The 27,754-nt window shown below is 53.8% G+C and overlaps 1 protein-coding gene across 1 annotated transcript in view; it reads left to right on the top strand.

Moving 5' to 3' along the window:
* Window positions 1-111: 111 nt before the first annotated feature.
* The window catches only part of LOC135890780 (ras GTPase-activating protein 4-like), a 47,604-nt gene continuing 19,961 nt past the window's right edge, over window positions 112-27,754 (top strand). The window contains exons 1-5 of the mRNA XM_065418203.1: window positions 112-176; window positions 15,835-15,891; window positions 19,184-19,297; window positions 22,472-22,533; window positions 24,770-24,899. Of these exons, the coding sequence (XP_065274275.1) occupies window positions 112-176; window positions 15,835-15,891; window positions 19,184-19,297; window positions 22,472-22,533; window positions 24,770-24,899 (428 nt within the window). The remainder of the gene's footprint in view (window positions 177-15,834; window positions 15,892-19,183; window positions 19,298-22,471; window positions 22,534-24,769; window positions 24,900-27,754) is intronic.

Genomic DNA, 27,754 nt, shown 5'->3' with positions numbered 1-27,754 from the left:
GCTCCCCACACATGGGGGAATGGAGCGGGGAGCTGCCCGGCTGGGCTCAGTCCCTAGCGTCCCGCTGCCGGGCCAGGTTCGGGGCGGCTGCAGCCCGGACTGGCGCCGGCCATGGCCAAGCGGAGCTCGCTGTTCATACGGGTCGTGGAGGGGAAGCACTTGCCAGCTAAGGACATGTGAGTCAAAGCGCCTCTGCCCAGCCCCAGGGGTGGGGGGCTCTGCTTGGGCTGTCCCGCGTGGGGCACAGGCAGCCTGGGGGTGATTTGCAGGGGGGCTGGCACCATTGGGGGTGTCTGTGCTGCTGAGAGCCATTGAGCCAACCTGTAAACCCTGGATAGGATGGAAACCACTTCAAGCCGGGGGGTGCGGCAGCCCCCCCCCCCCCAGTTCCAGCGCCTGTGGGGGATTGGGTTGGTTCTAGCTCGCAGATTAGAGGTGGTGCATGAAACACAGGGAGGATAGAGATTGGTGTTGAGCCAGGGAAAAGGGATCTCCCAGCCCCACAGGACTGGCATGTTAACCCCCAGCCCCCCAACAGCAAGCATGGCCAAAGTAGCATCCTTTTCTCCCCCAACTATCCACAAGACTGTCACCCTCACCCTACCCCTCTGTGCAGGCCTGTCCATAGGGTTATTGCTACTCAGATACAACCCCTATTGCAGGCAGGTTTTGAGGGATCTCCTCCCCACCCCTCACTCCCAGCGTAGTTCTTGCATGTGAACCCTCACACACCTCTCCAGCGCGGGCGTGTTTCCTCAACACAGACCCACACACCTTGCAGGGTTAGTCCCCCAACACACCCACTCATGCTTCCTTCCCAAGCAAGCGAGGTCTTGGTCTTAGGGTTCTCCCCCCCCCCCCACACGCTTGAGGGGTTCTTTTCCAATATACGCCACATGCCTTTCTGATGCATGCATGTTTATTAGGATTCTCACCCCATACACACGTACCCCTCCGAGCATGCCTGTTCTGGCTCTGGAAAGTGGGTACAAGGCAGCGTCCCAGCACTTGCCTGTTCTTCACGTTGCTTCTCTTTTACAGACACTGGATTGAAACCAAAAAAATCATAATGTAACCAAAGCAGGTTGATTGACTTCTTTATTTGCTTCCTGATTGATTCTTATTTTCCATCCTGCCTGGCCCTTTCTTGGGGAAGAGGAGAAGTGGCTACATGTTGCTTTTTTCTGGGGGAGGGGAGAGGAAGCAGCTGCATGAGTGAAGGGGAAAAGGGTTAGTAAATGAAATAGAGGAGATTTTGCTTCTTACCATATGGAGGCATTTGTAACCAGGTTCCCAGTGTAAATCCTGAATTGCTCAGCTCAGCTAGGACAGCCATCTCCGGGGGCTGTTAGTGTTAAGGAATCAGCCTTCGGGTTGGTGGGGCTGAAAGGCTGCCAAAAAAACCCTAACAATCGTCATGGACAAGGAATAGACCTAAATAAGGAAAGAAACGTGACTTTTGAGTGTTTTACGGGCCTGATTCTGAAACCAGGTTTACGTCCGTGTAATAATGCCACACTCCTGATTTGCCTGAGTGTGAATGAGAGGAGAATTGGACATGACAGAAAACTGAGGGTGAAACAGCATTTTAAAGAATGTGTTGCCCATAGACTGCGTTTGCAGGGAACAGGGACTGGACAAGCTCCTGTTTCACCAGCGTGGCTGTGTGGTCTAGTGGGTACGGCATTTGCTGGCGAAACAAGAGACCTGGGTTCTATGCCCAACTCTTGCCTTGGCCTTTTGGGGGACCCTGCACAAGTCACTTCCCCTCTGTAAAACGAGGTTAATTATCTTTATCTGCCTATGTTAAAGTGCCTCGAGATCTGGACCATTGTTCTTCTGTCTTTAACTTGGCCAGCCAAATGCTGCTCAGGTTTATGCTCTGCATAGCCTCCTCCCCTAAAGCTGGTGGTGAGGCTGCACGGGGAAGGTGGTGCAGGCTCTGTGCACCGAGAGAGCCTCTCCATATAGGCTGCTGGAGCAGGAGGGTTTGAAGTCGTGCTGCAGCCGTGAGGGTCTGGTGGGCCAATACTTCTGCCCTAGGGGGGCTCCACAGCCGGAAATGGCAAGTGAGGAAGTGCTGTCCCCACAAAAAAGCTCACGAGGAGCAGAAGTATCTGCTGAGGGCTGCTAGCGAGTGTCGTTTTGGGAAACAAGTTTTCTCATCCGGGTTCCATACACCATTTTTGAGTGGTGGCTGCTGCTCACCCAGGTGCTCTAGAGGTGACCGGTTGGGCTGCCATGGGGTGGATCCGTGTACCTATGCTTCACCCTCTCTGCAGGGAGAGGGAATCGCCTCCATCACTCTGGAACAATTCCTACTCCAGCTGACGCAGCAGCTCCCAGGCACTGCCTGGAGATACACCCAGCCAGTAGGGCTGGTGCAGGGTGCTTAGCATTGGGTGAAAGGAATAACGGGGTGATTCCAGAGGATCCCCTTGAAAAAGTTGGGCCTAATTCTGAGGAAAGATCGTCCAGTGGTTAGGGCACTAGCCTAGGACGTGGGAGACCTGGGTGAAATTCCCTGCTCTGCTACGGATTTGTCTCAGCGCCTTAGTGGCACACCTATGAAAGGTGGGTAACAGCCCTGCCCAGGCTCACAGGGGGCTGTGAGGATAAAGGCGTGCAAAGATTGAGGTGGCCGGATAGCCTAGTGATGGGGCCGTGTCAGTACCTTCGGTAGACACGAGGGTGTAAGCAAGAGCTAACCCAGGGGGAACCCTGCTGAAGTCAATGGACCTTGATCAGAGCCAGGGTGAGATCAGAATCTGGCCCAACCTGCTTTAACTTGGAGGGAGGCACAAGATGTGTCATGGGATGGGTGGCCAGACTGATCCGAGTCTGTCTACCTCCAGTGCGGCTCTGCAGCAGTGCTTTCTCCTTGCGACTCCGGTGCCCTGGGCTCCAAAGCTAAGGACAGGATCCCAACCCTTCGCCTTGGATCGGACCACGGTTCCCGACACTTTCGGTCACATTACTGGGTTCAGGGTTGTTTTTATTAATTGATCTTCTGATTCAATCCGTTGAATCCATACACCAGCTCCTCAGCTGGTGTAAACCATGGTAGAGCGATGCCCAGGATCTGGCCCATTATAGCTGTGGATGTCTGTGGGTGGTGCACCTGCTCTGCTGATGAAAATCTGGAGTAACTCTGGATTTACAGCAGGATTTGGCTCTGATCCTTGCTCCCGGCTTTCACACCATGGGCCATATCTTCAACTGGCCTAAATCCGCACAGTCGCCAATGACAAGTCCTGGGGACTGTGCTGACTTGTGCCTGCTGAAGATCGGGCCCCACATCTGTAAACCGACCCAAAGCCCCAGCTGTAGGTACAACCCGGCAGCTCCGTGGTGACTGATCCGCGAGGTTGCTGATAGCCACAGCTGCGCCTGCGGTGTCCAATTCAGTCCACAGGGCACCGTGACATTTTAGGCAGCCTATTTGTTAATATATTAATGGGTTTGCCTTCTCCGATGCCTGGAATGAAATTCGCTCCCCAGGCAGCCTTGGCTTGTCTCCAGCTCTGGGTTGGCTTCGCTGGCCCTCTTTGTGTTTGTTAGTAAGTGCTTTGAGGGGCCACTGCTGGGGCCGTGAATCCCGAGGGTTCAAGGCCCTGGACTGCTCAGTGGAGAGTCTGAGCTAGTGGTGTCCTGTATCCGTGGAAACAGACGGGAAAGAAGCGCTGAACTTGCCACTTCACCTGGATTTGCCCTTCAGTGACCCTGGGGATGTTCTGCCCGGCCTGTAATCACTTCTGAGGTTGTAAAAGTCTTAAGGCCTGATTTTTTTCCTCTCCCTTCTACCAGCTTTCCCCCAGTGTAACTCCACCAACTTCAATGGATCTACTGCAGATTGGCACCAGCGTCAGCGCGAGGTGATTCAGGCCCTATAGGGATCAATCCTGCTCTGGTTGGCACAGTTGTAAATCCAGGATAACTCCATTTCAATCAATGGATCGTTCTGGATTTACGCCAGGGTAGCCAAGGGCAGAATTTGGCCTACAATATGCAGCTCAGGATGGATACAGTACAGGGATGACTTATGGAAACTCTGTCATAAGTGTGTCTGATTCGCCTCTGACACCGCAATAGACGCGAGCTATTTACCCAGTGTGAAGCAGGTGTGAGATATGAATCCGACCCAGTCGGTGCATGGATCCAGCTTCCGCAGGAATCTGAACAAACCCAAGTACCTCCTGTTCAAGAGACGCTTAAACCTGACCCCAAATTTTCACCTCATTTTAACAATGGGAAAAGTCATTTTCAAGCACAAATCTCCCCTGGCAGTGTTTGCAGCCTAGACTTGGCTGCCCTGAAATCTTGAAACTGACTAAACCAGAGGGAAACAGGTTTTGATTTTTCTCCCCCACTATGGTCCGAGCCAAGGGAGATAGTTTTGGTTTGTTTTTTGTGTGCAAAGAGCCATGAACAGCATCAAGTGAACTGGATTTTTGACACTCCCTTTCAATAATCTAATGTCATGTTAGGAACACAGGGAAAGAAACGGGTTTCTGTATGTGTAATGTGTTTATAGGGAAACCCCACTGTCTGCCGTCCTGTGTACCAGGCATGTTCTCAGTGCAACATCAGCTCAGTTTCCATCCATGTTTCCAAACACAGCCCCTGTCTTTGGGTGCCTCACTTGAATCTCCTTCGGTGGCCCCTGTTAAAAATCCACAACCCCGGTTGACTTCGCTGGAGTAGCTGGTCCTCGGTGCCTTTCTGGATCAGGCCTAAAAGAGGGATTTGGACAAAATGCAGGCTGAGCAGCAGAACCCGTTTGTGGAGTGAATCTACAACTTGCTGCTGCTTAACCAGGACAAACCTTGTGTGCTCCTAAATGATCTGGCTGTGCCTGAGTCCTGCTTTTCCATTCTGGCTCTGGTACACCCTGGGTTTGGCACCTGAAATCAGTTGTTTCCAAGGAGGGCCGGGTCCAGGGCCTGGTGGCGGGTGGACCATTCTGGGAAGAGTGACTCCAGTTGCCAGCCGGGAGCCCAGCCCTTGCCAGCTGGCTGCCCTAAAGGGATTGGGTTTCTTACCTTCTGCAGTTTCTGGGTGCTCACCAGAAAGGCACCTCTCAAGAAGCTATTTCTAGACTGCTTGTAATAACGTGCTGCGTCCATGCGAATGATTCCTCTCCCGCCCCGGGGAAATGTTACGCGTCCTTCTCCCAAGCAGTCAAGCTGCCGATTGTTTATTGTTTAATTGTGGGTGATTCAGTGGCATTTGATAGTGGGGGGCTCCTAGCAACCAGAAATAGCGCGGACAGGTGTTGTGTGAGCTTTCCCCACCTCAGTTCAGTTCTAGCCTGAGCTGCAACACACCCTTTTGTTAATCTAATGCTGGGCCCCTCCCCACAATGCACCTCAGTTGTGACCTGCAGCTTGTCTCTTCCAGTTCAGAACAGGTTCCCCACTGTCATCAACTAGGATGTGGACTGTCAAGCCTGCTGGTTGGAGTAGAAGCCAAAGTCAGGAATGCAGTAACCAGGGCCAAGGGGTTGGGGACTTGGGGCCAGAGTCAGGAATGCAGTAACCAGGGCCAAGGGGGTTGGGGACTCGGGGCCAGAGTCAGGAACGCAGTAACCAGGGCCAAGGGGTCGGGGACTCGGGGCCAGAGTCAGGACTGCAGTAACCAGGGCCAAGGGGGTTGGGGACTCGGGGCCAGAGTCAGGACTGCAGTAACCAGGGCCAAGGGGTCGGGGACTCGGGGCCAGAGTCAGGACTGCAGTAACCAGCGCCAAGGGGTCGGGGACTCGGGGCCAGAGTCAGGACTGCAGTAACCAGCGCCAAGGGGTCGGGGACTCGGGGGCCAGAGTCAGGACTGCAGTAACCAGGGCCAAGGGGTCGGGGACTCGGGGCCAGAGTCAGGATTGCAGTAACCAGGGCCGAGGGGTCGGGGACTCGGGGCCAGAGTCAGGATTGCAGTAACCAGCGCCAAGGGGTCGGGGACTCGGGGCCGGGGTCGGGGACTCAGGGCCAGAGTCAGGAACGCAGTAACCAGGGCCAAGGGATCAGAGCCGGACTCAGGAACCGAAGCCAGGGGTTAGAGACGGAGTCAGGAAGCCAGTAGGCAAGCAGGACTGGGCAGGAGCAAGGCTGGGAACAAGGCAGGGTCAGGGCTGAAGCAAAGGCAGGAGCAGGGCAGGCACAGGAGAGATCACAGCTGCAGGCAGGTGTGGTGAATCGCCAGAGCTCGGTTAGAGCTGGTGCACTTAACAGCAGGCTTGCTGGCTTCCTCGGCCAGTCAGGCAGAGTGGTCATCTCAGGCTCAGCTGCGCTCACGGGCGGCCCGGTGACTGGGCAAGTGGAGCTGCAACTCCTCACGCCTGACACCCTACACGGTTCTGCCAGTGAACCGCAGTCCTGGCTGGCAGCCTCTCCTGCTTTCCTGGGCTGTATCGTGCCTGGGGTCTCTCCCCTGCAGCCAGTGGAACTGGACCAGGGATGGATTTGTTGGGTTTGCGTTGGGGACGAATGGGGACCACGTTGAGCCACCGTAGGTATTTCCCTTCTGACCAGCTCCTTGGTTTGGCACCTTTGGCAAGGAGCAGCCATTGCACTAACCCAGCGCTCTAACTCCTGAAGGCTGGTGGCTTTGACCCTGACCCTTCCCACGCCCCATCCTGTGGACCTCAATGGAAGGTCGTGCGTGGAGCATTCAGCGGCACAGCAAAAGCATCCAAAATGGAACAGGCTAGTGCCAGCTGGGTGGTTTAAATAATTTCTAGCTAGCCCTGGTATGGCCACAGTTTTACAGAGGAGGTTAGCGCAGCAGGGCGTGGGGAGAGGGATGTGGCTAATTCTTAGGAGACTCCAAGCAGCGCATTCCTAGGGGATCAGGGGCCCCCTGGAGGCTTCAGCTGGAGCGTTAGTTGAAGAATTCCTGTGGCCGTTTTGTTGACCATGATATTCCACCACTCTGCCTTTCTGCTGTACCTGCTCCTTGTTCCTGGCCGAGGATGGGGCATGAATACAGGCTGCAAGTCACTTCACCTTTATAGACCGTGCTTGTACATCTGATCTAGAGAGGAGGAATATCCCTGCTGAATCCCAAGGAGATGGCCTCTGCAGGAGGGGTCATGGGTTATTTCCATGGACAGATGTCCTAGCAGGGTCATGCTGATGCCTTCAGGTACAGTTTTGCCTAAAGTTTTTGCCCTCCTGCTTAGCTAGCACAAATGTAGACACCAGTATTGGAGTCTCATCTGAGCAAAGGCCGTTTGTCTGCTGGAGTTACCCAAGCTACTGGAATACAGTCATAGCCCTTGGAGTTCGCTGCACCTTCTGCTGCATTTCCCTCCACATCTCCTCCGATTTGCACACGCTATCCGTGGCCCCCACAAAGTCGCAAAACCTCCCCGTCCACTTCCTCCTGGCGTTGGCCAGGAGAGCCGTCCACAAGAACAGCAGGAAGAGGAAGCTGGATGGGGGGCTTGCTCTGTGGCTGTGGATTCTGCTTCCAGTTCCTTGTATCACATCTCCAGGCAGAGTCTGGTTGGGCAGGTGGTGTCCACTGGCTCCTCGGAGTCCTTTGAGGAACCGTGGAGGCTGTGTGGGGTTCTCTGCTCTGTGAGCCCCTCTGGATCCCTTGACCCACACTCCCGTCCCTCTTTTCTTGTGTTTTTTTTGGCCCCAAGGCTATAACCGTTTGCCAGCTGGGCGTTGAGGTTCCTCCCTATCAGTTGAAGAGGGTGGGCCTCTGCCCACCCATCCCAGGACCCACAATAGGTAGACTAGGGCAGGCCTTTGCTGCTGGGAGCCCACCTGTAAGGAAGGGGGCTGAAGGCTGAGTCCTGTGGGACTGGAGACTCTTGTTTGGATGTTGCTTGAAGACTTGGACTAAGGGACTCTGTAACCCCGGAAGGGGTTGAATGCTTTAAACTGGCTTGGCCGGACGTCAAGTTGCCTCTATGGCCAAAGTAGGCCGAAGCTCATTGTGGGACAACTGAGGCGGGAACACCGTGATGCCAGGTCTCACCAGGCGGGGGTGCCCCGGGATGATGAGTTTTGTAACAAGTCTCCATTGCAAGCAAAGGTACGACTGCAGTCCAGGAAGGCCTATCCATGTTCGCTAAAACAGGGAAGACAAGATTTGACGTTGCCAAGGTAAAAAACACCTAGAAAGCCCCCTTTAGGCCTTCTACATCCATCGCAAAGAGAGGGCAGAGCTTCAGTTTCATGTCCCTTGGCAGGTCGTGGCTCCGGGTAGTGATCAATGGCTCCATGTCTAGTTGGCAGCCGGTTTCAAGCGGAGTGCCCCAAGGGTCGGTCCTGGGGCCGGTTTTGTTTAATATCTTTATTAATGATCTGGAGGATGGTGTGGACTGCACTCTCAGCAAGTTTGCAGATGACACTAAACTGGGAGGCGTGGTAGATACGCTGGAGGGTAGGGATCAGATACAGAGGGACCTAGACAAATTGGAGGATTGGGCCAAAAGAAACCTGATGAGGTTCAACAAGGACAAGTGCAGAGTCCTGCACTTAGGACGGAAGAATCCTATGCACTGCTACAGACTAGGGACCGAATGGCTAGGTAGCAGTTCTGCAGAAAAGGACCTAGGGGTCACAGTAGACAGGAAGCTGGATATGAGTCAACAGTGTGCTCTTGTTGCCAAGAAGGCTAATGGCATTTTGGGCTGTATAAGTAGGGGCATTGCCAGCAGATCGAGGGATGTGATCGTTCCCCTTTATGCGACATTGGTGAGGCCTCATCTGGAGTACTGTGTCCAGTTTTGGGCCCCACACTACAAGAAGGATGTGGAAATATTGGAAAGAGTCCAGTGGAGGGCAACAAAAATGATTAGGGGTCTGGAGCACATGACTTATGAGGAGAGGCTGAGGGAACTGGGATTGTTTAGTCTCCAGAAGAGAAGAATGAGGGGGGATTTGATAGCTGCTTTCAACTACCTGAGGGTGGGGGGGGGGTTCCAAAGAGGATGGAGCTCGGCTGTTCTCAGTGGTGGCAGATGACAGAACAAGGAGCAATGGTCTCAAGTTGTGGTGGGGGAGGTCTAGGTTGGATATTAGGAAACACTATTTCACTAGGAGGGTGGTGAAGCACTGGAATGCGTTACCTGGGGAGGTGGTGGAATCTCCTTCCTTGGAGGTTTTTAAGGCCCGGCTTGACAAAGCCCTGGCTGGGATGATTTAGTTGGGAATTGGTCCTGCTTTGAGCAGGGGGTTGGACTAGATGACCTCCTGAGGTCCCTTCCAACCCTGAGATTCTATGATTCCTGCTTCTGCTCCCTTTAACCTGGGTTTTAGTTCTGTTTTCTTGGTAAGTCAGGGGGCTTTGGGGCCTTATAAAGAAAACATGACGCTCTTATTTTTTAGGACTGCTCCTTTGTCCTGTTAAGCAGCCATCCTCCTGGCAGTCAGGAAAACACCAGCATCCTTAGAGTTAATGGTGGAAAAACCATCAAGGCAAAAGGAGCCACTGCCACCTTTTTAGTGGTGCTTTGATTCCCAGCCTCAGCCAGAAGTCCTGGGTCATTTAGCTTCAGCAATGATTAACACCCCCCCAGAAGGGGAAGTTTCCAGCACTGCAAGCTATGCACACAACTCAACCTTGGCATTTCATTATAAAACTGTCAGCCTCCCCTGAGGATCTATGGCTTCCCATAAACAATGGGACGTTAAAACCTGCTGGGAGGAAGCCTAGAAATGGCCTCTCTCCAGCTACGGTCGGTCAGGCCCCTCTTGTGCTACCTTGTTCTGCAGCAACCTTTTTTGGATTGCTTTCCTCCGTTCAGATGAAATGCCTGCTCAACCAGGATCTTTCTGAGGTGCTTATATGGCCCCAACCCAGTGGAAGGGTTTTTTCTATTGCTGTAGGAAGCCGCCTCTCCAAGCAGCGGTAGCTAAGGGTTAACATGAAGTAGGTACCTTGTCGTTGCAGGGCAGTTAGAGTGCACCTCTTTGGTGCTCTCTGCAATTCACAACTCCGTAGTTCATGCTGTGGCACAGTGTAGACGGAGCTGGGTCAAGAGGAGAATTTTCCGTCGACTTAGCCACGTCTACAGTGGGGGTTAGGTTGGAATTTTTCACACCCTAAGCTCTGTAGCGTAAGGCCATGACTTGCCTAAGGTTACACAGGGAGTTGAACTCTGGTCTCCAGCTAGCACCATAACCACTGAACCATCCTTCCTCTCCGCCGTTCTCTGGAGCAGTGAGCCGAATGGTTCCCAGGACTGTCTGATTCATTAGTTGTTGGCGCTGGCCGAGAAATATTGGAAGAGTTGGAAAATGCCATTGGGTTGAAATCAGAATGATTAGCGAGAGCATGTTGATCTTGACACAACTTTCAATGGAAAAAAATTTCAAAATGGGTTGATTTCCATGTTCTTGTTTCATTTGGACTCTTGTTTTGGCTTTGATATTCTAAATATGATCATATTTAATATTTTATTTTGTTTCACGGTTGTTGAAACAAAAGGTTTGATAAGGGCAGCTCCAGGGCGGGATTAAAACGTCTGAAGGGCCTGATGCAGCCCCCGGACCATAGTTTGCCCACCCCTGATCTAGGGGCGGACACTTAAGTGATGTAAATTGATAAATGGTTTGCACCAGCTAGGAGCTGGTCCTTAATATCTAACCTGGAGTATGTAAAGAAACAATCTACAGACTAGTTTGCCCATATCTGACATTCCCTACATGTATTCCCCACGTACGTAATAGTTTGTCTAAGGCAGGAAATGTTGTCAGCAGTGGCATATATTTAACAGAATTTGATCCACTGATTTCATTTTAAAACCTGTCCAGAATGCAGTTGTAGCTCATTGAAATGCTGGGAGAAACACTTTCTTAGCAACCTGAAATTCCTTCCAGCAAAACACACACATTCAAATTATCAGCTCCCCGTAAAATGAAATTGCTTTGGAAAATGTGTTGTCAAATAATAACAGAGAATGTAAGTGAGGCGGGAGCAGGGAAAATGGTGCTGGTAACAGGACAAAAAGAAGGGCTCTTTATCTCAGGGGCCAGCTTTGGGAAGAACATGGGCATTGCCAGACTGGTCCATCCAGTCCAGTAACCTGTCTCTGACATTGGCCAGTACCAGATGCTTCAGAGCAAGGTGTAAGAAAGAGGCCCACAGTAGCGGATGTGGGAAAATCTATCCCCATATTAGGTCTCATCTTGGTCTAATAATTAGAGATACTTTCAGAATTATTGTTTTTACTTATCCATACTAATATTCAATCCCTTTCAGTCTAGGCCTCAATGATTTCATGTAGCAGTGAGTTCCACAGTTTAATCATTTCATTATCTAAAGTGGCACGTAGGTACCCATACCATGGGTGCCTCAGTACAGATTTAGCTGCTGCAACTTCAGGCAAGGCGTTGAAAATGGCGCCCTGCTGCGTTCAGCCGCCCCACCCCGCTCTGAGATGGGTGTGAAGCACCAAACATGCTAAACAGATGAGGAAACGAAACCGCAGTAAGACTAAACCCACGTCTACCCACCACTGCTCTAGGACCATGCCCAGCTCAGTGGCGCGGGTGCGAGCAACGGCGTAGATAGCTCTTCTCCCCCCCCCAGCGCATTCGTACGGTACTGAAAATGGCCACCAGAACCGGCGAGCTGTCTGCCTTCGGGCTTCCACCATGGCTGCTTCCAGACCAGTCCTGCTGAACTGATGTGGGTTCCCTTAGCGCTCTGACTACTAGTCCCCCCCCCCATTCCTTCTCCTCTTCCCCCCCCCCGGCCCCCGCTCCCCCAAACGGCAGCTTTTGCTATTCTGGGGAGTAAGTTTGTGGCAGACAGCACCTGAGGGCAAAAAACTGAACCTAGCATAAAAGCAGAGGCCCGAACCCTGCCTGCGACTAAGGTTTGTTTTTAGTCTATCAGCCACTTAACGCTCCTTGGCAGAATTAACCTTTCCGCTGGCCAGGGGAATTGTTGCTCCAGCTGCAAATCATTCAGACAGTTCTGCAGAATGCCGTGTTTGGGTCCCCCCCCGCCCCCGTTCCTTCCTTTGATTGGAAACTTCATCAAAACAGCAAATGTGCCAAAGAGGCTGCATTTACCACTGGCCTTTCCCAGCTTTACGCTTGCTCCAGGCCCCAAGCCAGCATGGTGCTGCATAGCAGTGGGGGCGGGGGGGGGGTCTCCTCGCCCTGTTTCCCCTCAGTCAGGGTCCTGCTTTGACCTCTAGCCTCCCTTTGGGTGACCATGTCCAGCACACCGGGACACGTGGCTCTTTCCACCTGGTTTCTCCCTGCCCAGACCCTGTAATAGGCCTGATCCAAAGCCCATTGAAGTCAATGAGCTTTGGGTCAGGCCCATAGCATGTGCCTTTTCTGTCCGGTGACCATCACCATGGTATCTGGGCACTTGTGCTGGTTTCCCCCAAACTCTTCCCCTCCTTGGCTATGCTACACCCTTATGGGAATCTCTCCCCATGGCCGTGATGGTGGGAGCGGAGTGGCACCAGCCTCTTTACCACCTTGTCTAGATCTGCTCCTCTCCCTGCTTGGTCAGCGGAGAGGCAGCCTGCAGGAGAGGGTGTGGTGTGGGGGGGCTGTAGCTGCCTGGTGGAGGCCAGAAGGAGGCGCTGTTGTGCCTGCAGCACAGGGGTGCCCTTTGAGAAGATGGGTAGTGGTGGGGCCCTAGCGTACTCCACACCCACTCGGCGGGGACCACAGACGCTGTGCCGGATGATTGCACGTCCCCGGAGCTCACAGAGTAGGATCGATTCCGGATGAAATAGAAAGCCCTGGCAGCCTGGAATAGCTGCTCCACCTGTCCTGGGTCCTCGGGGCCTTGCCTGGCTCCCTTTGTTTTAACAGCAAGTAACACTGGGAATCCTTTTCTCCCTGGAGAGCTGCCAGGACAGACACCCTCGCCAGAGCTGCTGGAAGGAGAAGTAAAGATCTTTGTTGCCAGCAGGTAGCGCTGCGTTTCCTGGCCACAAGAGCTTGGCGTGACCGTGGTCTGGTTAGCACTGCCGTCCCTGGGGTGCTGCGAAGAGCTGTCGACCCTGGTTACCTTGAGACTGGAATCGGTGTCCGCACCTCTTTAAAGAGCCCTGTTTTGAACACAGAACGCCCTTTCCAGCCCCAGGCCAGACGGAGGCTGAGTTGTGCTGGGAAACAGAGGACTGTGCACGGGCTGGCTTGAGATCACCAGGCTCAGTCCAAGGCTGAACGGAGTTCTCCTTAACCCAGAGCTGGGAGGAATCCAGCGTTAGCCCCTCGATCTGCAGCGCGTTGCCAAAGACCCCATTGGGCAGGGTTTGCATAAGACTATCTGAGGACTTTGCCACAGAGCAGGCTGGATGCAGAATCTGCCTGGGATTCCCCACATGGCTCTAGGCCACCAGGGCAGTCTTGCAGAATAACTTCTGGACATGCTTGTGCAATGAAACCCCACCGTCCCTGGGTCAAATACAGCTTGGAGGAGATCCCCCAGCTCCGTTGATCAGAGGGGCCCATGCAGCTGTCAAACGGGAGTGGCTTTCAGTCAGTCCTGATCTGGGCCATCTGTGAGCCAGCGGCCGAGGCATGAAAGGTCTCCTCTCCTCTTCCGCTTCCTCTGAGCTGGGCAGCCTTTTGTTTATGGGCTGGTAGGTTCATGCCATGTCCTTTTCCTAATGAAGAGCATCTAGTCCTAAGCAAATTGTTTTGACTGGATATCTGCAGCACAGTTGTGGTAAGGACCTGCCTGAAATCTCGACCCTCGAAGCCACCGAGCTAGAGAAGCACTATTAGCGCTTGGTGGGCTATTTTTTTCCCCTCCATGCTGATCTGTTGAGTGGGAATTCCGGCCGTGACGCAAACCTTGGAGGGCACTGACCGATGGATCCTAACCTTGCCGGTTTTCTGGCAGCTGCTTGCGCTGGTCAGTGCTCTCCTTTTTCCCTTTGAGTTCTGTGCCTTAAAGACCTTGAGTCTGCGTGCCAGAAGGATCTAGTCTATTCCTTGACCTAGAAGTCGCTTTCAGGCCAGCACCACCTAACTCCAGACGTTTGGGTTGTCGGGTCAGCACCCGGTCAGTGTGCCTTCCTGGCTGGAAATTAACCCCCCCAAACCCAGACCACTGGGACTTCCTCCTTCGGGGCATAAGGATGTCCCTCCTCCAGGATGTGCGGAAAGCTCCCTAAAGCCCATCCCCGGGGAGCTATGGGAGTTTTTGTGGCTGTTAGGAACGTGTGTGGGGCATGGGTTGAGAGTAGCTGGATGTGCTACGGGACCCATATGCCAGACTGAGAGCGTTGGCTATGATGAGGGGTGGCGCTGGGCCTCCTGGAGTTAGTTCTCAGGACACCTGGGTTCAATGTTGGCACAAGGTAAAGTCAAGGAAATATCACAGATCTTATCTTCCCCATGCAGTTTGCCCAGTGGGGGAAGGAGAGGAAGAACCCGGTCGGTGGCGTTCTCTGAGCCCCCCAGAACTTGGGGGAGCGGGGCGGGGTCCAACTGTTTCTTCTTTCTCCTGCCTTGCCGCTGCAGGAAGCAGCTGCATCTCCAGCAGCACTAAGTCACTCTGGCTCGAGCCGACTGGTCGCAAACAGCCAGCGCCGGATGGGGGAAGTTGGACGTGCTCAGATCCGGTGATAGAGCGGGGGGTTTTCCACCCCTGTTTTGGAAAGAGGGAAACTTCTTGGTAGCCAGAAGGACTGAGAGATTCCCAGCCACGCACTTCTGTGTTTACAAGGAAGCCAGGCTCTAAGATTTATTTCCTTCGCGCCTGACCATCCCCCATCCTGGATCCGTTCTTATTTCTGTTCAGTCCAGACGCTATCGGGTGAAAGTGCTTGCATAGATTTCTAAGGCCAGAATGTCCCATTGGACCAGGTAGTCTGACCTACACAGGCCAGTTTTTTTCACCTAGTACCTTGTGTTTGACGAAAGCCTCCAGAATGGCACCAGTCTTGATTTGGAGACTTCAAGAGATGGAGAATCCACCACTCACTTCCCTTGGTTTACAGGACTCTTTGGTTCATTTTATTTCCTAGTGAGCTTAGGGTGCCAATGACTGGTGCCTAGCTGACATGCCTGCTCCATTTGGGTCTCAGAGAAATAGCCTGTCTGAGCTGCTCCGATTCGTTTGTTTATTTTTTGCATCGCAGTAGGACCTAGATCGCCCTGCTAAGATCAGGTCTAGAAGAGCTGTTCTGGAGCTGGGAAGGGTGGGTATAGCAGGGAAGGCAGTACATGGATTTTACCTCCCGCTGTCCCAAAAAAGAGCTGATACTTGCTGTGTGATTGTATCAGCCCTTCCTTAGAGGCCCAGAACTGCCGACTGTGAGCATTCAAAAACCATGAGTCAGGCCTCGAGAAAGTCATGAGATTGGCTTAAAAACCATGAGATTAACCCCCCCACAAAAACTAATAAACAGTCTCCCCTCCCCTAACACAACATGCCTCTGGAAGCCTGCTGCTAGCACTCTAAGGATACGTCTACACTGCAAAATAAACCACCCAGCAGTGAATCTCGGAGCTGGGGTTTACAGGCTCACGCTTCAGTGCTAAAGACAGGCATGTAGACGTTCCCGCTTGGGCTCTGAGACACTCCCCCCTCCCTTACCCCCGCCAGGTTTCGGAGCCCAAACCCCAGCCCGAGGGGGAACGTCTACACTGATCTTTTTAAAGCCATAGCATGAGTCCAAGTCTGTAGACCTGGGCTCTGAGACGTGCTGCCCCGGTGTTATTTTGGCAGGATAGCCGTACCCTTAGACAAGTGGACCGTGACTTGCATAGGAGGGAAAGGCCATTGTGACTGAAGAATGAAAGCTGGGTGCCTTCTTTCCCTTGTAGCAACTGTGGTTAGAAATTCCCTGGGCAGTGAAGTCTGTGCTAACATGGGCATTTTGTCTTTGTTTTGCAGCACGGGCAGCAGTGACCCTTACTGCATCGTGAAAATCGACAATGAAGCGATCATCAGGTAACTGACTCATCTGCTTGCGCTCTCTAATGCTCGTTCGCGTGGTCTCGCTCACGCTCTCTCTCTCTCTGTGCAGACTCTGTGATGTTGTGCAGTCTATATGGTTTTATAAAAACATAAGTGAATATAATGTAACTGGGATAGTTTTATAAAAATTTGATAATAGGTGAATATAATGCAACTGGGATATGCTTCATGCAAAAGGTCTCTTGTAAGGTATCATTACAAAGCTCATAATCTACTGAATGTGATCATCCTATTTGTAGCAATGTACCACTCTTGTATCTAAAACTAGAAATATAAAATATAACTCTGAGGGCCTATTGTAATTATGTAAAGTGTGGGCCATTAATGATGGTTTGGAATCTTGATGACTCCCATTAACAAGGACCATTGTCTGCAGATGGCTGTGTTTACCTGTTAGTCTTCCTGTATATGTGTGTGCTGGCAAGTGGGCAATGAAGTCTTGCAGTGACATGTGATCATGTCACCTGAACTGGAATCCATCTTTAACCTGGTGCTTTTCCAGTGAGGGGGGCGTGGAAACCCAGAGGGACAAAGGGTTCCCGCCTTATGCAAAAGATAGATATAGATATAGATATAGATAAAGGGGTGGAAGAGAACAAAGGGGGAGAGGAGCCATCATGAAGAATCCCCTAGCTATCACCTGAGCTGGAACAAGAGCTGTACCAGGGGAAAGAATTGTGCCCAGGCCTGGAAGGTGTCCAGTCTGAGAAAAAACTTACTGAAGCATCTCTGAGGGTGAGATTATCTGTATTCAGTTTGATTAGACATAGATTTGCGCATTTTATTTTATTTTGCTTGTGACTTACTTTGTTCTGTCTGTTACTACTTGGAACCACTTAAATCCTACTGTCTGTATTTAATAAAATCACTTTTTATTTAGTAATTTACTCAGAGTATGTATCAACACCTGGGGGAGCAAACAACTGTGCATATCTCTCTATCAGTGTTATAGAGGGCGAACAATTTATGAGTTTGCCCTGCATAAGCTTTATGCAGGGTAAAACGGATTTATCTGGGTTTAGACCCCATTGGGAGTTGGGCATCTGAGTGCTAAGGACAAGCACACTTCTGTGAGCTGTTTTCAGGTAAACTTGCAGCTTTGGGACAAGTGATTCAGACCCTGGGTCTGTGTTGGAGCAGACAGGAGTGTCTGGCTCAGCAAGACAGGGTGCTGGAGTCCTGAGCTGGCAGGAAAAACAGGAGCAGTGGTAGTCTTTGCACATCAGGTGGCAGCTCTCAAGGGGGTTTCTGTGATCCAACCCGTCACAGACTCTATCCTCAATTGGTGTAAATCCGCTTAGCTCTGCTGACATCAGTTAAGTTAGGCCAATTGACACCGCTAAGGATCTGGGGTCCTGGTTTGGCTTTTTTTGTTGTTTTTTCCCTTGAAGTGCTCCCTGGAGCAAACGCTGATTTCTTCTGCACCTCTAGAATGTGTGTTCCATGTGTAACATGTATATTCTGAAACTTGAAAAGCCAGCGGGGGACTAATCCCGAGCTCCGTGCAGCTTGGCGCAGTTTACAATATTTGCCATATATTAAAAAAAAGTTTGCTGTGGTTTTAGGATGTTAGGAGCCAGTGATCAGAGAGACGTTTCCTTCCCATGTGAAATGACCGTTAGGGAGGTTATGAATTTTTCCTCCTCCTGATTAGAGATTAATGTCATGTTGATCTTGGAACCGCTGGTAGAACTGTCAACTCCCACCCCTCCCCAAGCTGGTTCTGTAAACAAGAAGGAGCTATTTCCCATCTCCTGTTTGTCTCATATCCTCTCCAGCAGACATTGCTTTTTATTCTCCTGTGTTCGGAGCAGAGGGGACATGAACTTGAGGTTTTGTTTCCCAGCGATCCATGACAAGCCAGCGCTAAAGGCTGAGACGTGTGCTGTTCAAGTGCGATGGCTAACCGGTGATAGAATGCTAGTGTAGACCGGGCAAGTTTAACGCGTTCGAGTTAAGTTCAACCAGCTAACTTGGCTCTGCACTGGGACCCGGACCAGCTAACCCGTATTGGAGCTTACAGCTCGCCCTGTCTGCACTAGGACTTTAGTATGTGTTAGCGATCACATTTTAAAAAGGCGCTTTATTATTTTTTTTTAACTAGTGTAGACAGGAGGCTGCTGTTGATAGTCACACTCAAATCCTTTTGCTGCGAGGTCGCTGATAATCCCCAGCCCCAGGTTAGTAGTGACCAAAAGCTGTTCGCATCGGAGCGTGGTTTAGGACAGACAGTGAGTCAGAAGGTGGTCATCTGGTGGGGTCTCAAATTTTTCCATGCCGTGATTACAATAGAGAGAAGTTTCAGGATCCTCCCGCTCCCTCAAGCTCCTCTAACCATAAAGAAAGAGCCGCTCGGCATACTCTGCTAAAACCTGATTTTTGACCCCCAAGGTTGAGAGCCCGTAGTGTATCCAAATGAAAGTTCAGGGGGAACTGGAGTCTGGCTAGGACACACTACTATGGAGACATGCCCTGGGTCCCTGAGGCTATGTCCACACTGCAGTGTAAGCCCAGGGTTCGAACACCGGCTCAAGTCTAACCCCCCTTCCAACTACACACAAATCGCACTAACCCAGGGCTCAGACCCAGGACCCCTCAGGGGTGGAGGAGCTGAACCTGAATCAAGCTGGGACCCAAGTTTCAAGCCCTGAGTTTTGCAGTGTAGTTGCAGCCCCACTGGACTCATGCTCTGGGAGTTTGTCAAAAGTATCCCACAATTCCACGGGCCAACTTCCTTTGTCTTCTGGACAGTCAAGTTTTCCCACACTGCACCATGAACAAAGGGCTAGAGCAGCCACGTTTTTGGGAGGGCACTGGGAAGTCTGGGATATGAGGGGCTGGGCTCAGGCCCGCATAAGGCAGGGTCCTCACTGGAGCCCCAGGTTGGGACCCAGGGCTCCACAGTTCCTAACCTGAGGTTACAACTGAGTGTAGACACTCAAACCCCAGGTTAACAAACTCAGGGTCTGCTAACTCGAGTTCTCCTAACCCTGGGCTGCCACTGCAGCGTAGACAGACCCTCAATGACCATGAATGGTCAGGAGAGCTTGGGAGAACACCTCACGTGGGGCTTTGTTGCATGAGGAAGCTGGTGTCTCCCTGTCCCTATACAAGTACTTGGAAACGACTGCGATGTCTACTGCAGAAGACCTCAGGTAGGTGTCTAGAGGAGGTACATATCAATGAGTAGCGGATGGTTGTTTGGGAGACGGGTACCCACGCTCCCGGTAATGACTTGTGATTAAAGGGACCCTCTTCCCTCCAGGACGGCCACGGTCTGGAAGACGTTATCCCCATTCTGGGGGGAGGAATATGAGGTCCATCTGCCTCCCACCTTCCACAGCGTCTCCTTTTACGTGATGGATGAAGATGCACTCAGGTATGATGTAGACGCCTCTCCGACTCTTCTCCTCACTCCCACCGGTGCAGCTCCGCTGCCTTCAGAGGAGTTAGCCCTGACTCTCCCCAGGATGAGACTTTAGCCTTGGGACGTATCCATGGCAGATCTCTCTAGACATTAGTATTGTTGTTGTTTGTTTGTAGGACAGTAGCACCAGGAGGCCCCCACTGTGCTAGACCCGTACTTACCGTCCCTGCCCTAAATAGCTTACACTCCAAACAGACAAGGCCCAGGAAGTGCTGTTACCCCTTCATTAACAGATGGGAAACTGAGGCACAGAGAGATCAAGTGACTTGCCCAAGGTCACACACGGACTCAGTGACAGGTCAGGCCATTGAACCTCCCAGGTATCCACAGTGCCTTAGCCACAAGACCATCTTCAACTGCAAGGAACTAGGGAAGAGAAATGACCGATCTGTGTTTGACTTGGCGGGTTCTGCTGACTTGCTGCTCCCTCCTCTGACCCCCTCTGAGAAGGAGGGGTGGAAAAAATCCAAATAAAACTGAAGCCAGGAGAGGCCAAACCCTCAGCACCATCACTGCTGCATCGGGGAAGGCGAAAAACAATCGTTTCAGAACCTTCCACTGCTTAATTCACAGGCTGCCCTCCGTGCTGAATACGCCAGCATGTGTCTGACTGCCACGGGGCATTGGAGACCCCCTCCTCCTGCTGGAATCCTCGGCTCCATGGAGAGAGGCTCCTGAAGGGAAACTCCCCCGCGTCCTGTGCAAACTCGGCTGGCATGGGCGCCCAGAGGAGGGGCAGGGTGGGCTCACTGCAGTGGTGCCCGGCTCTGTGAGAGAGATGGGCAGTCCTGAATGGCGATGCATGTAAAACAGGGCATTTCCACTGCAGTGATTTCTGGGCTGGACTAAGAACTACCAGCCGCCTCGGGCCCAGATCCTCATTTCGTTGACCTCAGTGGAGGGAAAGTGCATCAGGGCTGTCCCACCAATTGAGGGGCTTCTTGTGAGCCCCTTGCTTTCAGCTACTGGGCCCCAAAGCTGCCTAGGAATGAAAACATCCTTACTTCTAGTAGGGTCTGTAGGAATTTAAGGCTTTCCCTGTCTTGGGCACAATGTGCTTCCTACACTCCTTGGCCAGAGTGGGGCATGGAATGTGTTTGGCTCTCGGGCTGCTAGCTGTGAATGAGGTGAGGGGTTTTTCCCCCATCCTAGGAGCTGCCCGATGCCTCCTGCTGGCGATGCAGATGGAGGAGCTGAAGCCTCAGCCATGTGGGAAGGTCTCTGGCTCCCCTGGAGATCAGCCACTCCAGAACCAAGCTCCTCACTTAGCTGCCTGCAGAGCATTTCAGATAATCACCATCAGCTGGAGAACAATGGCCTAGCCTGGGGGGGGCTGGAACAATGGGATGGGGTCCCTGCAGGGTGAGATGGCCTCGTTTCTGATTCTCTCTCCTTGAATGTCAGGAAGACAGAGGGCCAAACCCCCCTGCAGGCTGCACACCGGTAATTGAGGGCACAGATGCTGGTCCAGCGTCGGATGCCAAAGGGGCTGGCTGTTCGGTGTTGCGCTGGGAGCACCGGTTAACACGTGGGAGAGGAAACTCCAGATGAGCGGTTACCCCATGGTCATGGAAGAGGAAACCCCTTGTCCGCTTGATGCACAAGAGTGGACACAATCAAGTGGGAATGGAAGAGGATAAGCCGTTCAAACCTAGAGGGTGCAGATCTGCACTGTCCGCCCAATGGGGCCTGCCTTTGTGTGCGCACACATAGAATTTGCTAAGTGTGTGTAACTTTTTATGGGAATTTATTTCTCACAACAAAGGATTCAGAGAATGGCACCTCGCACCTGCCCACAACCCTACGATAACAAACCAGCACTCCTAAGCAACCCTACAGTAACACAACAGCGTGTGCAGTGCCAGTAGCCACACAGTAGCAAACCAGCTCCCCGGTGACCCTACAATAACACACACATTGTGCCCGCAACACAGGGGAAGAATAATTTGGACAGGCTGCCACGTTCCCTCTCCAAAGCAGTGTGTTGATAGCCTCTGGCAGGATGGAGGGAGGCAGTGTGTTCCAGTGGACAGAACACTGGACTGGGTCTCGGCTCTGTCACTGGGTCACCTTGGGCATATCACGTCCCCACTCAGTGCCTCGGTTTCCCCATCCCAGCAGCAGCACTGATGCCATCTTGCCAGCCTCTAGTCATTGCTCTGGTACACCGCTGGTGCGTACATGTGTGCACCATGGGGAGGGGGGGAGCGATGGAGCCCCCCCGAGCATCGCAAGCAGATCTGGATCAGGAAGCTTAGTCAAGCTAACCGGAAAAGGACTACCCCCCCCGCGAGGAGCCGGGAAGCAGCAAAAAGCAGGTCTCCATAAACAGGAAGGGGACGGCCCCGTGCCCAGGTGACAGGCTTGGCTGATTGCCCAGCAGCGTCTCTCTGAAACTGATCCCAACAGGCTAAGGGGGGCTCCCAGGGAGCTGCAGTGTTTCCACATCTCTCTGGATTGGGCTCTTTAAAGGGGAAATTGCATTGTGTATTCGTGAGCCAAGGAGGCCGCATCCTGAGCAGGCTGGAATGGGGAGGAAGCCTGGCCTAGCGGGTGGAGCACAGTGCTGGGATTTGGGAGACCTGGGTTTTGCTCCCAGCTCTGCTATTGGCTGACCTTGGCCAAGTCACTTCCCCTCTCTGTGCCTCAGTTTCCCCATCTGTGCAATGGAGATAATGATACTGACCTGTTCTGTAAAGCTTTGAGACCTGCTGATGGAAAGTGCTGTTTGGAACTAGGTTGGCTGAATGAGGCTTGGGTTTGAGGCCAAAGCAGGGCGGCGCGGTGCTTGGAGTGGGGCGGGGCTTCGGGCAGCGCGGTGCTGGGGGGGCGGGGCTTCGGGTGGCGTGGTGCTGGGGGGGGCGGCGATTTCGGCAGCGCTCATGGGGGGGGGGGTACGGCAGGGCGGCACTCTTCCTTTTTTGCCTGGGGCGGCAAAAAAGTTAGAGCCGGCCCTGCTTGTCCATGTCTGAACCAGGAAGCGAGCTAGCTCCACCCCTGAACTTGAACCATAGGGTCAGGCTCTGACCTGGGGATTCGAACCGGCTGTTTGCAGGGGTTTGGCGTGTCGAGGTTTTACGTTGGCTCGGCCCCTGCACTGCGAGGCGCTTTGTTTTGTTTCCCCAGCCGCGACGATGTTATCGGGAAAGTCTGTGTCACTCGGGACGTGCTGACTGCGCATCCGAAGGGTAAGGCAGATTCTCGCTCCGGCGGTTTCTGTGCATGCTGCCAGACGCGAAACAGCACAGTCCCGTTCCCTGGCGCGCTGACGATGGAAAGCGGCTTGTAGAGCCGCTTCAGGGAGATTGCACCGGTGGAAATGAAAGCCAGACTCGACCCCACAGCCGAGCGCAGACTTGAGCCAGCCAGAATTTCTCTTGCGGCTTCTCCCCTGCCATTTACGCAGCCCCATCAAAAGCCACAGACTTGCCTGGTTGCATCTAAGGGTAGATTTGAACCCTCAAGCACTACGACCCCTCTACTGCCCCAACCCCTAGGTGGGAGTGAAACCGACAGCCTGTCAATGCTGCATGTTGCCGCTGCATCCCAAACAGCGGGACTGCGCCGGGCACTGTGCAGATCCCCAGGGCACAATGCCTCGGGAAACGGGGGTGGCAAATGCAATGGCATTTGACTTAGGGTTTGGGCTGTCACTCATTCCAGTCCCCCTGTAAATCAGCGCGGTCTCCAAGCCATGTGCGGCGACTAATTATCACTGCACACAAAGCGTCTGTCTGCAAGATGCTGCCCCAGATCAGTTCAGCCTGGGTCCCGGTGCGCCGTCTGGCATTGTGCTTTGTCGGTGAGTGTGATCTCTATCCCCTGATGTACTGTAGCAATAGCAGCCTTTGCAGGGACTCGGAGAGGACGCGCTAAGGGCTAGCTTGCAGGAGCGTAGCTGCTCATTCCAGCAGGCTCCCATGCCTCTACCCGCTCCGTCTGGGCAGAGAGCGCCCCCCATTCTGAGCACTGCCTAGCTGCAAGTTGCCAGACCCCACGGGTGATCCGCCAGTCCTCCGTGCAAACTGGCGCCATCCTGTACTCCTGACGCTTCCACCCGTGTTCGAGCTAGAGCTGGATCGAAGGGCTGCACGCCAAGAGGGAGCAGAGAGTGTTTCCTCCTGGCAAAAAGGGAGCTTTGTCAGAACTCAATCTCCCACCTATATCAGGGATGAGTCATGCAGGTCTCTGGCTGCCCAAGTCCCCTCATCCCTGAGTAGGCAGCTCACGTCCTCGGCTTACTATTATCTAGCGGCTGGCTCAGCTGGGCAAGGGCGGCGAATGCTGCGTGGGTAGAGGAGGTGGGGAGAGGGAACTCTGCACTGGCCTCCCTCCTGCGTGTGTCTGTCTGGGCAGCTGGGCCCAACCCAGAGGAGGCTGCAAAAGGGAAGGGAGCTGCCCTATGGGAGGGTCTGTCCGGATTTGTGAGGACTTGGGAACTATCTGGCTCTTTTAGACACCAGAGAGGCTAAAGATACAGGTAAAGGGTCCTGCCCCACTCTGCTGCCCCTAGTAGTGAGAGGCTTTGGGTGGCTTAGGGGGTTGGTAACGGGGTACAGCGCCTTTCCCCGCCAGGCCGCTGGTATGGGCCAGCAGTGACTGAATGTCGTTACCCTTTGGTGGCTGCTTGGCAGCCTCGCCTGCAAACTGAGCTGCTGGCCCGGTTCTTATGGGACAGGGCCTGCGTGGCGCATGCCGCCAGCCACTGCTCGCAGTAACGGGCACCTGTCGGCAGTGGGGATAGCTGGGGTCTGAGTGGGCCTGGAAATCCAGATCTCCTCTCCCTCCAGGTTAGGCGTGGGGCTCGTTGGGGAGAAGGGCTCTGCAGAGAGACGACTTTGGGCTCTAAGCCTGGTGCCTTTTGCCAGCACTAAATTCACTGTCAGTCACTCTCTTGTGGGGGGTAGTGTGAGCCGACTGTGTGGCACTGTGATGGGTCAGTGGTTTGGGCACTAGTCTAGTGAGGCCTTGTGAGACTCGCAGTCAAGTCCCTGCTCTGCCACAGACTTCATGAGTGACCCTGGGCAAGTCACTTAGCCTCTCTATGCCTCAGTTCCCCAGCTGTACCGTGGGGAGGACAGCCCAGCCCTGCCTCCCAGGGGTGTTGGGAGGAGAAATGCATTAAAACTTGTGAAGCGGTTTGAGATCTCCTGATGGAAAGCCCTGCATAAGAGCGAGATATTAATATCCAGGCAGTGCTGCTGGAGACCTGGGGAGTGCGCCCTAGTGGTTAGAGTGGCGGACCACGTGTCAGGACGCCTGGGTTCTATTGCAGGCCCTGTCGCTGCTTCATTGATTGATCGTCAGTAAGTTGCTTAAGCTCTCTACGCCTGCTTTCCTGTGCGGAAAACGGGCCTGGCCAGACAAACCCGTGGGAGGGAGGCACACACAGCTTTCTCTACCAGCTGTTCTCTCTGTGTCTAGGCTACAGTGGCTGGCTGAACCTGACCGAAATCGATCCCGACGAGGAGGTGCAGGGGGAAATCCACCTCCAGATCGAGCTCCTGGGCAGCGACGCGGCGAGGAAGCTGCGCTGCAGCGTGTTTGAAGCCAGGTAAGGGGGTGGAGCAAGGCAGAGACCGGCCTGCAGGGAGGAGGCTGCTAACGCCCCTTTGCTCTCCAGGAAGAGTCCAGAGAAGAGCAATGAAACTGATCAGGGGCCTGGAAAGGAGGAGGGTTTTAAAACCTCAGGGTGGTGCAATGTACCAGTAAGGCTCTAAAGGGGGGGGGGGGGGGGGAGGGTTTCGTAGAGGTGTGTGTAGTAGAACAAGAACAAAGGGACATCCAGTCATGTTACAGGGAAGGCAGTGTGATCTAGTGGCTGGAACACTGGCCTGGGATTCAGGAGACCTGGGTTCTATTCCCACCTTTGCCACTGGCCTGCTGGGTGAACTTGAGCAAGTCGCTTCCCCTCCCTATGCCTCAGTTTCCCCATCTGTAAAATGGAGCTAAGTATACTGACCTCCTTTGTAAAGCACTTTGAGCTCTGCTGATGACAGTGCTATATAGGAGCTGCGTATTATTATTACATGGAGTATAATTAGCCTGTGGAACTCATTACCAGAGGATGTCACTGAGGCCAATAGCTTAACAGGATTTGGAAAAGGATCAGATGTTTATCTGGATATTGAGAAAGTTCCATTAAAAAGGCTAAAACTCCTCCTGCTTCAGGCCATAGATCAACCAGTAAGTGCCTGGGGCTGGGACGAAATTTCCCCTGGGACCAGATTATTCCATTCTGGGGTCTCTTGTCCCTGCCTCTGCAATGGCTGCTCCGGGCCCCAGTTGGGGACAAGACACTGGGCAAGATGGATCCTGTGTCTGCTCCATCCTGGCTGTCCTTGTGCGCACAGCACACGCGACCGACGCACGTCCGAATCCCTGATGCAGCTGGCAGAATAGCAGGCGCTAGACTGAAAAGGCGTTTCTAATGAGGCGTTAATCTTCCCTGCAAACCCAGCTGAGCTCTCTCCATCACAGCCCCTGTTAAATGAGTCCCAAGACCCCCTGCCGCTAGGAACGGGACAGGCTGTGAGAGAATCTGGTGCAGGCGGGGGCCACCGGTGGGCAACTGCTGTCTTGGTTTTGCCCTAAAGGTTGCCTTGGCTAGAAAATGACTAGGTGGGGCCGGGGTGCCTGGCGCTGCTTGGAGGGGTGCATGGCAGGGCAGAAAGGAGTTATTCGGGGAGCTCCAAGGGGTGTCACTAGGAGGGATGGAGGGGATGAACATCAGGCAAAGCTTCCTGCCCTTGGACATTAGGCTGTGGAAGAGGGTCCCCAGGGAAGTGGGGGGAGCCCTGTGGGTTCAGACATCCTGGAGTCGGGCTGGCCAAAGCACTGCAGAATGTCTGCCAGGGCCGGCTCTTCCCTGGCAGAGTGGGGATGGACAGGCCGACTGCCCGGGGCTTTCCCTTCTCCGACACCTGCCGTTCTCTCTGCTGCATGTGCTCAGGCTGGGTACCACCCGCTGGGGCTGTCCCCCCAGACGGGCAGAGGTGTGGGATGCCCTGTCTGCCTCGGGGAGAGGAGGGTTCATGCTACACGGAACAAAGGGGACGTCTTCACTGCGGAGTTAGCCCAGGCGATCGGCCCCGGGTGTGAGCAGCCCGGGTGTGAGCAGCCCCGGTTACTGGGCGCTCATGGTGCTGCGCTCCCCTGGGTGAGTCACTAGGACTTCTGGGGGGCCGTCCCATGGCTCTGAGCGCTGCAGTGAACTGAGCTGCTCCCTGGTGCTTTCCCAGGGAATTGTGAGGGGGTTTAGTGTGGGGGGGCTGAGGGCAACACCTGGGTAAGAGCCTGGGTTAACTCTGCAGTGAAGACGCCGCTCAGGGGCAGGATAATGGGCTGATGTGTGCAAGACCTTTGGGCGACTCGAAAATGCAGGGCCAGATCCATCCCGCTGGCTCCAGGTGAGTGACCCCAAGGACGGGCCTCTCCTTCCTCAGTTCAGTCTCTGCGTAACCATTTCCTCCCCGGGGCCTGGGCTCCGCTCCTGGAGACCACTTCATGTCTGGCCCTGACTCGGCCATTGCAGGGCCGTGCCAGGCTGGCGAGGGGGCCTTGCTGCTGCAGCGTGGGCGAGACTGTGCCAGCGGCTGCTCCAGGGTACCAGCCTCCCCAGGCATTAGCTAGTCGGGGCTCGGTGGCCCGCGAAGGCTGCGCAGATGGGAAGCCAGCGCTCTGTTTGAGCAGAATGCCCTTGAGGCAGCTCTCTAGTCCGCCCCCTCAGAGCAGCCACGTGGCCCAGCCTGCGCTGTCAGCCAGGCACAGGGGGGAGGAGAAGCCCCCGGGGAGCTGCAGGGAATCCGCTTCCCCAAGCCAGCCAGCTGCGTGGAGTTCCCTCCGCTCCGCATGATTTCCCCCCCACCCCTCGCTCTCTTGACCTTCCCACTGGCTCTGTGGGGAGTACCCTGCACAAGAGCAATGACCAGCTGGTCTCTAATCGCAGTCAGTCTAATGCCCAGGAGCCTTGTTCCAAGGGCTACGTGGGGAGGGTACAGCAGGACGCCTACGGGAGAGATTCGGACACAGTTTCCTTCTGGTGTCTGCCCGGCCGCATGGCGTGATTATCTCTAATACTAGCTGTCTTCTGTCCTGCTCTGAGCCAGCCTGCCTGCGGGCAGGGATCCTGACACACCTCCCTTTGCGGGCTGCTCTTGTCCAAGTGACATTGCAGGGGGAATTTAGGGAGGAATCTGGTCAGGATCCTGGGCTTTCTCTTCCCAGGGGATCCTAATGAGCACGAGTGCTCAGGGCCTCTTTCATCTGAAAGGCAGCACGTCCTATGTGACACGTAACCCCCAGGGCACGGTGCGCTTGGGATATTGGTTCAGTCCGCAGTGATTCATCTACTCCATCCCAAGTGCAAATTCCTGGCGTGCACCTACCCAGGGACTCAGCAGCAGTCGG

The sequence above is a fragment of the Emys orbicularis genome, chromosome 17 (assembly GCF_028017835.1).
Source record: "Emys orbicularis isolate rEmyOrb1 chromosome 17, rEmyOrb1.hap1, whole genome shotgun sequence".
Lineage (NCBI taxonomy): Eukaryota > Metazoa > Chordata > Testudines > Emydidae > Emys > Emys orbicularis.
The sequence above is the reverse complement of the archived record's forward strand: the minus strand, read 5'-3'. Positions and strand labels throughout refer to the sequence as shown.